This window comes from Tupaia chinensis, unplaced genomic scaffold (assembly GCF_000334495.1).
Source record: "Tupaia chinensis unplaced genomic scaffold, TupChi_1.0 Scaffold000578_2, whole genome shotgun sequence".
In the NCBI taxonomy this organism is placed as follows: domain Eukaryota; kingdom Metazoa; phylum Chordata; class Mammalia; order Scandentia; family Tupaiidae; genus Tupaia; species Tupaia belangeri.
Genome location: NW_006160094.1, coordinates 8198164 through 8209329, shown reverse-complemented (window position 1 = coordinate 8209329; position 11166 = coordinate 8198164). Strand labels below are relative to the sequence as shown.

The 11166-nt window shown below is 39.7% G+C and overlaps 1 protein-coding gene across 1 annotated transcript in view; it reads left to right on the top strand.

The window, feature by feature from the left end:
- The first annotated feature begins 2109 nt into the window (after positions 1 to 2109).
- Positions 2110 to 11166, top strand: part of LOC102495780 (rab11 family-interacting protein 2-like) — a 24209-nt gene continuing 15152 nt past the window's right edge. Inside the window, 4 exon segments of the mRNA XM_027775653.1 lie at positions 2110 to 2235; positions 3367 to 3496; positions 5029 to 5139; positions 8187 to 8385. Coding sequence (XP_027631454.1) covers positions 2110 to 2235; positions 3367 to 3496; positions 5029 to 5139; positions 8187 to 8385 — 566 coding nt within the window.

Below are 11166 nucleotides of genomic sequence, written 5' to 3'. Positions count from 1 at the left end.
GGGATGGGGAATCAGGGATGGCAAAACAAAAGGCAAGGTATGCAGGACATAAGAATTGGAAAATTATTTGCTGAGAACATGTATGTTGATGTGCTTGATTGAGCCAATGCACAGTGTATTTTGGATGGAAAATTCATTTGTGTGTTGTGATGGTGTATAGTGAATTAATGTAGAAAATGAATAAATTTAAAAAAAAAAGAAAAGAAAGCAATATTTAAGGAACCAGCAGTTAGCGTAATGACTATGTTGCTGGACTCCCACATAGTCGACCGCGGTTCACATCCCGGACCCGGTGGCTTAAAACTCACACCGGGCACTTGTGCGTGCGTGCCCAAGATCCTGAGAGGAGAATGGAGGAGAAGGGATTGCGGTGTGGCCATCCCCCCTGGGGGGTGATTTCTCGCTTTCTGTCTCTATGTCTGTCTCTGTCTGTCTGGCGAGCGCACGCGCCCTATAGCGAAAACCTCTCCAAAAAAAAAAAAAATATTTAGTAGATGTTCAGACCACATACATCTACTAGAGTTCCTTACAGATAGTTGCTCGTTTCCTTGCTTTAAATGTTACATTGCTAGGGGACTAGCAGTTAATGTAATAGCTGTGTCACTGGACTCCCATGTAGTCTACCGTGGTTCGCGTCCTGACCCAGTGGCTTAAAACTCAGGCCGGGCATGTGTGCTTGCGTGCCCAAGATCCCAAGAGGAGAATGGAAGAGAAGGGATTGCAGCATGGCCATCCCCCCTGGGGGGGGGGGGATTTCTTGCTTTCTGTCTCTCTGTCTCTCTCTGTCTGTCTGGTGAGTGCACAAGCACTATGACGGAAACATCTCAAAAAAATTTTAATTTTACATTGCTACATGGTGAAAATCACAAGGTTTATGATAGGATAAAGGAGAGAAGAGGAGTGCTCTCTCATCAGTTTATGACTGACTTTTCTAATATTTGTGTTGTAGAGGCCATTGAAAATGCCATCTCACTTCAAAAATGAACCGTGGTGAAAGCTTCAAAAATGAACCGTGGTGAAAGCTAAGGTATCTCTTCAGAGAAAACAAACACTGTATAAGAAACTGGCTCAAGTCACCATCTGTGTAGGTGTCTGAGAAGACAGGCAGCATAAAAAAAATTCAAGAATGCTCTCTGAAAATCAAATCTTGGTTCATGGAAGTATCAATAAAACATTCCAAAGTAATCTCATCAGAACACATTGTAAACGTAGTTTGAAAAAATTATTTAGAACAGCTGAAGTAACAGAACAGTAATGCAAGTCTCTGCAATGTTGAAGCCCCCTAAGAAGGTCCTCGCTTTGCATCAAAAAGTCTTCCTGTACACACTGATCTCAGGCATATGCCCATGGTTCTGGCTGGATGAAACTGTGGGTAGATCAGAGCAAAGGCTCTCTTGGGTCTTCAAATTAGAGGGAAAGATGGTACAGAGAATTCATATAGGTGAGCAGGTGGTCAGGTCTGTGACTTTTGGGTGCCTCCCCATCTTTCTCTGAATGAATGAATGAATAAATATTTGAAAACCCTTTTGACAGCAATTTGTTTTGAGTCCTAAGAGAACAGTTTTAAAGGAAATGCCAAAACCTGACAGGGCTGAGTGACAACACAGAGGTCTTTTCTAGAGAATAGGCCTATTCTAGAGAAACTCAAGTCTTACACCAGGAGGAGTCCCATTATTTTTCTTCCAGGGGCCCCTGACTGGTTCATAGCCAGTATAAAACAGACAGAGAACCTCCAATGTGGTGTGGTCACACTACAATTCCTTCTCCTTATTTCTCTATCCTCTTGGGATTTGGGCATGCACCCAGTGTGTTTTTCTAGCTGCTAGGGCCATGGGACCATGATGGCATCCAGTTCCCTTAACCACTAGGCCACTGTGTTAGCCATGAGAATCACTGCAATTCTAATACAAATGCAAACACAAATTTTTGTGGTCTTGACAAGCTTAATAGAGCTTTATATTCTCTGCTTAATTCATTCATTTGCTTCTCACCTAAGGTCGGATGAGGTACTGTGCATGGTTGAGGCAATGGTGAGCTGCCTCATATAGGTGGGAGGGTCAAACATGGCCTGTGACCACAGGGACAATGACTGTAGTCAGAGAAGTGGGCATGACGGCCATGCTTAGCTGCATGTGTAACGGACAACTGAGCATTGAAATGTGGGAGGGGATCTTTATATTGGCAGACCAGAAAAAGGCCATCAAAGGCCTCATGGAAGGAGGACGAGTGGAAAGGGTGGGACTGGCCATTACACTGTACTTGGGCTTGGGCCATTCACCAGGAAAATGGAATATAGTTGCAGAATGGTCAGACCCTGAGATGAGAAACACAAAACAGTGTGCTCGCTCTGTCCTGAAAAAAGAAACATGTGACCACAATTGGTGTGATCAATTGACATGATCCCTAAACATGTCTCACAGTCTCCTGCTATCTCAACAGGTACAAAAGCTTTAGCAAATGCTTATCCACCCCTCTGGTGACTGTTTCCTTAATAAATACATGGAGAATCGGCCAGCCTGGGCCACACTCCTCTGAGATTGTGAGTCCCCTGGTCTTCCCATCAGATATCATTGCCCCTCTTGTGTGTCTCATCTCACTCACATTCCCATAGGTCCTACATTTTGGCTGTGCTGGATGCAGCAGCACAGTAAATAGGAAACATGGCCCCCCTGAGTTTCACCTGTAAAGATTCCTGAGAAAATTGAGGCACCTGCGCTGTGAATGGACCTGTTCTGGATGTTGGATTGGGAACATGGATGCTCTGGTGCCATGGGGAGGCAGACAATAAGAAATGTAAATAAATAATCTTAGAAATATAGAGGCAAAGGGGGATACAGAGAGGAGGCAGACAAGGATGTGACTTTTGGGTGGAGATAGAGATGATGACTGGTGAGCCATGAAGACACTCAGCAAATGCCTTCCAAGCTAAGAATATGATGGTGGTAAGAGTTTCTGTGGTTGAGCAAAGTGAATCGAAAATCCGGAGGGCTTGGAGTACTGTGAGGCCTGGAGGCCTTGGAGTACAGGGGCATGGCCACATTGGGGGCATGGCCATGCTGCAGTCTCTCTGTTCTCCTCTGAGGATTTTGGGAATGCATGCACACATGTCTGGTGTGTTTCCCAGGCCACAGGGTCCAGAACTTGAACAGTGCAGTCAGCCATGTAGGATACAGCACTATAGCCACTGTGTCACCTGCTGGCCTGGTCATTTTCTTCTTATTCAGACTTGTTTTGTCTATTAGAAGTTGACTTCATATAAGAAGAGAAAAGCAGCTTGCAGAGACACTGGCTGTATGTAGGAGGACAAATGTCAACTTATCAATAGGTTTAGTGCTGCTAAAAAGGAGTATACAGTCACCTTTACAGAGTGCCATGCAAGAGGAGGAGTCTTTAAATAACCCTTACTTTACTGAAGCTTGCAGAAAGGCAAAGAGGACCAACTTGATGTTGAAGGAGGAATTATGTTCCCCTCTTCATGACTGGAAGGAGGAGAGAGGCAAATGATCAATACTGGAAGGGCAGATAGTGGAAATGTTAAAATTATACCAGTCCTTAGAAGACAAGAGAATCACCAGATTAGAGGAGCTTTGGCAGATCTGACAGAAGGCCAATGACTCTGCTTTGATGACCCCCCACCCCAGGAGTGAACATGGGTCTTAAAGCAATCTGTTCCCTCGGCTCCACTCAGGCCTCCTGAGCCACCAGTCTGCATTTACGTAACTTGGCTCTCTGAGAGTTATTGAGGCCTATGCAACCTGGGGAGCTCCTTCCCCATGGACAGGCATTTCCCAAATATCACCTCCCAGAAATAGCAGTGAGCCTTTTCATGACTTAGTCCTTCAGATTCAAAGAATGTTTGACTTACTGAAACACAAAGAAATGTTGGACTTTCATTCTCTATGCAAGAAGTTCAGGCTTTTGGTCTTAACACTGAGAAAAACAGTATATTTTAAAGACTAATCTTTACTTAAATTGAAACATTTTCCAAGGCAGTATTTTATAAATATATTAATTTTATAAACAAATTATTTTTGTTTCATAAATATTGTAGTATAAGTTTAAAATATAGGCACAGTAGTGATACTTTTAAAAGTAATATTCTTTTTCTAGTGTTCTATTCTCAGCAATCATAAGTCCTAAGTAAAAGCAACTTTTTTTTCCCATAAGTATATTTTAGTTGAAAAAAATGAGGTAATAGATGTCTTTTATAATGCACTTAAGTGTTATGCTTGGAGAAAACTGCATGTATTGATATAATGGATCATTTTAAATAAAAGCTGATGATTACATGGAGATAGATTTCTTTCACTGAGAAAATGGTGCAGAAAGAGTTCTGTGATCAAATAGAAATCCACCTTGGACACCTTTGGGGAACTTCCACACCACTGCCCCTCATCTCTCTTTTTTTTTTTTTTCCTTTTTTCTTTTTTTTGGAGAAGTTTTTGCTATAGGGTGTGTGTGCTTGCCAGAAAGATAGAGACAGACAGAGAGACAGAAAGCGAGAAATCACCCCCCAGGGGGGCTGACCACACCACAGTCCATTCTCCTCCGTTCTCCTATCTCGGGATCTTGAGCACGCATGCACACGCACCCAGCATGAGTTTAAGCCACTGGGTCCGGGACTTGAACCTCAGTGGACTACATGGGAGTCCAGCAACATAGCCATTACGCTAACTGCTGGTCCCTACCCCTCATCTATTTACCCCTCAACATCTAGCACTCCTCGGTGCATAGCTGAGGAGAGTCTCAAGGAGATTTTTCTCTAGTGAATATAAGCATGTGTTATGGAATTAATAACACTATCTTCAGAAATGATTGTTGTCCCCTCATTAGAAGTGAAAGTAAGCTGGTCATTAGCACAGTGGGGGACAGCAGCCAGTATGAGCATCTGCATGCAGGGGTGATGTTCTTCACTGGAAAATGAATGGATGGCAGAGGAGGATTTGAATGGGAAAATGGAACGAGTTTGAAAGGAGAATTTCCAAGAGCTCTTTTACACTTGGAGTAGAAATGCCGGGTTTTTGGCAGGATATAAGGGTCTGAGGCTGAGAAGAGCCATCACAGCTGTAGCTGTCAATGTGAAGGTCATCAGGAAGAGAAAATGTCCCCAGTCTGGACAGATTCCACAGGATAAATTCAGTAGGCCTTTTAGTGGCTAAAGCCCTCTGTAGGTTTCCAGTAACTACTTCACTAAAAGCCTCAGTGGTGACCTCCCTAATTCTACCCCACAGCTTGGGGATTGAGTTGTGCAGAATTCCCATAGGACCTACTTTCCCCAACTGAGAGTATAACTCAGCTAGAGAGACCTGAGGAATTTGGCCTCAATTATCCCACAAAGTCAAGGTGCAGACTTTTTCTTTTTTCTTATTTCTGAAAAGATGACTGCAACTTATGTTCCACCTGGAGACTCTGCCTGTGATTGTTTTTATCCTGAGACCTGCCTTCAGGTTCCCTGTAATGTTGTCAGGCATCTGGGGACAGTTGGACATCTCACCACATCCTCATGTTTCTGAGAGTTGTACTCAGTCCTCTTCTATGAACTATTGAATCTATTACCTCATGGTCCAATGCTTGGGTTTATTGTTGACATTTAGATCTCATGCAAATAACAGGCATTCTCCAAGACTGCCTAGCAAGGCTCTTGAGCCCACCTAACAGGTGTCATGAGATATTCAAAACAGAATGCAGTAATTTTTTAAAGTTTATTTATTTATTCAGTGAGAGAGACAGAGGGATGGAGAGACAGGTATACCCAACAGAGTCTTCACACAGCGATCCACCCCCAGCTGCAGCTAGCCCAGATGAAGTGCATGGGTGTGCACCTGGAATACAGAGTAAGGTTCCCAAATGGAAAGCTGGGCCTTCCCTTGAGAGGCCAGGATTACAGAGTATCAAGTTACTGCTGTGCCCCGGTTGGCCCCAGAGTACAGTATTTGTACTACATCTTTCAGTTTTCACGAAGACCAAGGTTGTGTATGTAGAAAACAGTGATGTCTGTAGTTTCCTACGTTGGTCCCACACCCCAGCATGCCACCTAGAGGGTAGAGCTGCATCCTCAATAGTATATCCATGTATTTACTTTCTCAACAAATGTTTACTAAATTCAATCACTTTTCTGGATTTTTGATGCTAACCTTGAAGAAAGGCATAAATTTGCAGTCGGAAAGGTATTTGACATAGGTAAATGAAAATGCACAAATGATACTGACTTGTAAGTGCTATGAAAGAATATGAATCTAGACAGAGTGAGGGAAGTGGAATATTAAGAAGTAGTTCTAGCAAATTGTTGAATGCATAAATTTTTGTTGTTGTTAATGCTGACAGATAGGGGTTCAGATTAATCTTTCTGCAGGTGGATACCAAGTATTTCCAGCATCATTTGCTAGAGGTTTTCCTTTTCCTACTGGATTGACTGATACCCTTTGTCAAAGATCAGTTGGCTGTATGTTTTGGCATTTATTTCTGGGGTCTCTATTCTGTTCCATTGGTCCTCATGTCTGTTTTTGTGCCAATAACATGTTGTTTTGACTGTCACAGCTTTGTAATATATTTTGAGGTCAGGAAATGAGATGCCACACACTCCACTCTTTTTGTATAGGATTTTTTTAGCAATATGGAGTCTTTTATGATTCCAGACAAATTCTATAATTGTCTTTTCTAGATCTGTGAAGAATATCTCTTGTAATTTTATAAGGATTGCAGTAAATTTATAGATTAATTTGGGTAGCATTGCCATTTTGATTATATTAATTCTTTCAGTCCAGGAACTTGGAATGTCCTTCTACTCTTTTGTGTCATTTTCTTTTTTTCTTTTTTTTTTTAAGGTTTTCATAGTTTTTCTTATAGAGGTCTTTGACTTCCTTGCTTAGTTTTATTCCTAGGTATCTTGTACTTTTTTTGGCTATAATAAATGGGATTACTTTCTTCAGTTCTGTCAGTGTCTGTCTGCATGTTGTTTGCATATTAAAATGCTATAAATTTTTGTCAGTTAATTTTGTATCTTGCTACTTTACTGCATGTATTTATTACTTCAAGGGTTTTTTTTGTGGATACTATTGGATCTTCTATGTATACAAGCATGTCATCTGCAAGCAGTGATAATTTCAACTCTTCTTTTCCTATTGGACAAATGACTTGTCTGATTGCATTGGCTAGAACTCCTAGTACTGTATTGAATAGGAGTGGAGAGAGTGGACATCCTTGTCTTGTACAAGTTTTTGGTGGAAAAGCTTTTAGCTTTTCCCCATTCAATATAATTTTAGTTAAAGGTTTTTCATAGATGGCTTTTATTATGCTGAGAAACAATTCCTTTATGCCAATTTTACTGAGAGTCTTAATTATGAAGGAATGTTGTATTTTGTCAAATGCTTTTTCTGCATCGATTGAAATGATGACATTCTTTTTATCTTTCTTTCTGTTAATGTGGTGTATTACATTTATGGTTTTGCATATGATCAACCCTGCATTCCTGAAATATAGCCTACCAAGTTATGATGAATAATCTTTTTTATATGTTGTTGAATACAGTTGGCAAGTATTTTGTTGAGAATTGTTGCATCTATATTCATCAGAGATTTATTTATTTATTTATTTATTTATAAATATTTTTAAAACATTCTTTGTCTATTTTTTCTGTTACATTAACTGCAGATGCACTTAGTCTTGAGGCAGCTTCTGAACTGAGAATTATATTGTTATCCAATATTATTTATTCATTTTGAATCTTCAGAACCCTATCTCTTGCAACTGAATTACCCCAGAACCTGTGCAGTAGCAGCCATTGAGAAGAACTGAGACTGCAAACCACCTTGGAACCTCCACTGTCTCCCCACTGTTCCAGATGCCACCCAGACCACACAGCTCCCTCCCCACTTCTTCCACCGCTCTTAACCCAGGAAGCTATACAATGGCAACAAGTGAAAAGATCTGAGACTGGAGACGGCCTTGGGACCTCCACTGTTTCTCAACTGTTCCAAGTGCTAATCAGACAGAACCACTACCACTTATCTCCACTTCCATTAGCCCTGGAACCTGTGAAGTGGCAGAGAGTGAGAAACACTGAGGCAGGAGACCACTTTAGAGCTCTGCCTGCTTTTTACCTACTCAAGAGCATTTTCAAACTTCATAGTTTTCTGAAGTGCATGGTGCATCATGACCCCTACTTTTTTCCTCACTTGATGCTCTAGCTCAACCCCAGGTGCACCTGCTGTCAAGAAACTGGGAGGCCATTGGAATATCCCGTTTCAGCAATGACAGTGCATGTTGCAGTGTGAGCACCAGGGATATGGAGGTGCAGAGAAACCATGGCTCACCTCCACCCGCACAACTTTGTAATCTCAGAATTAATATCAAGAAACCATTGGATGAACAGAAACCAATGCAGAGGCACAAGAAATATGAAAACCAAGAAAATATCTCTCACTCAAGAGAAAAGAACAGCTCCTCATCATCCACAGTCAGAACAACAGAACTCATGGAAATGTCAGATAAATTCTTCAAAATATAAATAAATCAAAATATTCATAGTGACAAAACTAAGTGAGATGCAAGCAAGCCAGGCTATGAAGGATAGGCATTGTTTGTCCCCACTTCTTAATATATACCAAGTGTCCACACTCTATCACTGAAAGTAATTGACTAAAACATATAGAAACACAGTATATAGATGTAAATACCAGATATAGTGTGTATGAAAGAGGAGGGTCTGAGAAAGGATATTTAGAAGAAAAATACGGAGGCAAACCATTAATGGCACAAAGAAATGTGTTATTATCTGTTGAAGATATTTTGTAGTTTTATCAACTGTATTAAGGAGAAATGTTCACCTGTTGAAATATCCATTTTGTAAGCCAAATAATAATGTGATTGAATGTATAAAAGAAAATTAAACAAAAAAAGAAAAACACATTGCATACATGGACATGCATGCCCAACACCCCAAAAAGATGGAGAAATGGAGGAGAAAGGATTGCAGTATGACCATGCAACCATGGTGGGTGCTTTCTCATTTTCTCTCTATCTGTCTCTCTCCAGCAAGTGCATGTTCCCTCTGATAGATTAAAAAATAATAACAACCATAATGTATCTTTCAAAATGAGAGTAAATTTCAAATGTCTTCCCACAAAATATGACAATTAAATGAGGTGATAGATGTGCTAATATATTAGTCTAATTTAATCATTCTACATTGTATCAAATATCACAGTGTACCCCCATAAATGTGTACAATTAAGGTTTGTCAATAAAAATAATATTAATAGGCCCCTCCCCCCAAAAAAAAAATCCTAAATGAGAATCAAGAGCAGAGAGACAATGAATTCCAGGAGATGAGAAAGTCCTTTCATGATTTGAAAGAAGAAATAGACACCATTTTTAAAAAAGAGTCAAGCAAAACTATTAGAGATGAAAGATATAATGCAGGAAATTAAAAACTTCCTAGAAAGTATTAAAAGCAGATAAGATCATGCAGAAGATCAAATCTCAAATATAGAAGACAAAACCTATGACCTAGAAAAGATCACCAAAAACAATAATTGAAAGGCAAAAGAATAAAGATAATACATGGGAAATACTAGATACCACTAAACACCCAAACATCCAAATAATTGGTATCCCAGAAAATGAAGAATCTTTCCAAACCTAGAGGAACATTCAAACATCTAGACCCAAGAAATACAAAGGACCCCAAATAGAATCAACCCAAGAAAATCCTTTCCATGGCACATGATAGCTATATTGGCCAAAATCACAGGTAAAGATAAGATTCTAAAAATGACAAAAGAGAAATTTTAAGTTATTTAGAAAGTTTATTCCATCAGGCTAACATCAGACCTCTCAACAGAAACACTACAAGGAAAGCAAGAATAGGAAGATACATCCAAAGTCTTAAAAGGAAAACAATTTCAACCAAAATTCCTTTTTTTGGGGGGGGAGGGGGTTTGTTATAGGGCACGTGTGCTCACCAGAAAGACAGAGATGGACAGAAAGTGAGAAATCACCTCCTGGGGAATGGCCACACTGCAATCCCTTCTCCTCCATCCTCCTCTTGGGATCTTGGGCATGCACACACATGCACCCGGCATGAGTTTAAACCAACAGGTCTGGGACTCGAACTGTGGTCGACTACATGGGAGTTCAGCAACATAACCATTATGCTAACTGCTGGTCTCCAACCAAGACTACTATATCTGGCAAGGTTATCCTTCAAATAGAAAAGAAAGAAAAAGAAAAGATACATAGAAATAGAAAAAAAAAAGATTGAAAAAGATAAGAAAAAATTCACAAATGAACAAAAACTGAAAAAAGTTACCAACATGAGACTGGCTCTTCAAAAAGTACTGAAGGAAGTGTAGTGCCAGGAAAACCAAAGAGAGATACACAGAAATAAGAAAACAAGAAACAACCAAGAAAATGGCAAACATAAAGGTAGGAAAAAGTCCAGAAATGTCAATAATAATGTTAAATGTTGGTGGATTAAATTCTTCAATCAAGAGATACAGACTAGCTGAATGGAAAGAAAGGAGAAAATAAAAGAAACAAAACAGAAACCCTTCATCTGTTTCCTACAAGAAACAGACTTCATGGATAAATAAATATATGGCCTAAAAGTGAAGGACTAGAAAAAGGTATTCCATGCAAACAAAAGCCAAAACAGGTTGGAGTTGTGATACTAATTTCAGATAAAATAGACTTTAAGACAAAAACTATAAGAGTCAAAGGACATTATATAATACTAAAAAAGAATAATTCATCAAAAAATTGCTTATAAATATCTATGTACTCAACTCAGGAGCACTGAAGTACATAAAGGAAAGATGGCTAGATCAAAAAGGAGAGAAAGACACACTAATTTTGGGGGATCTCAAATCTCAACACCCACTATCTCCTTTGGGAAGATCATCTAGACAAAAAAAAAAAAAAGCAAAAATATTCATGTAAGGATGTAAAATCTTATAGCCAGAGTGGAATCTGTGTGTGAACATGTTCTCCAAAGAATATTTGTAAGATAGTTGATCTGTAATGTGGCAGTGTTGTGATATGGGGATTAACAGGAGGCATTTGAGTAATAATGGCACCACTCTCTTACTTCCTGAGTAGATTAATGCCACCCAGTCTATTTTTTTCTGATTTGACAGTTAAATGTGACTTTTATAGGGACAGAAATAT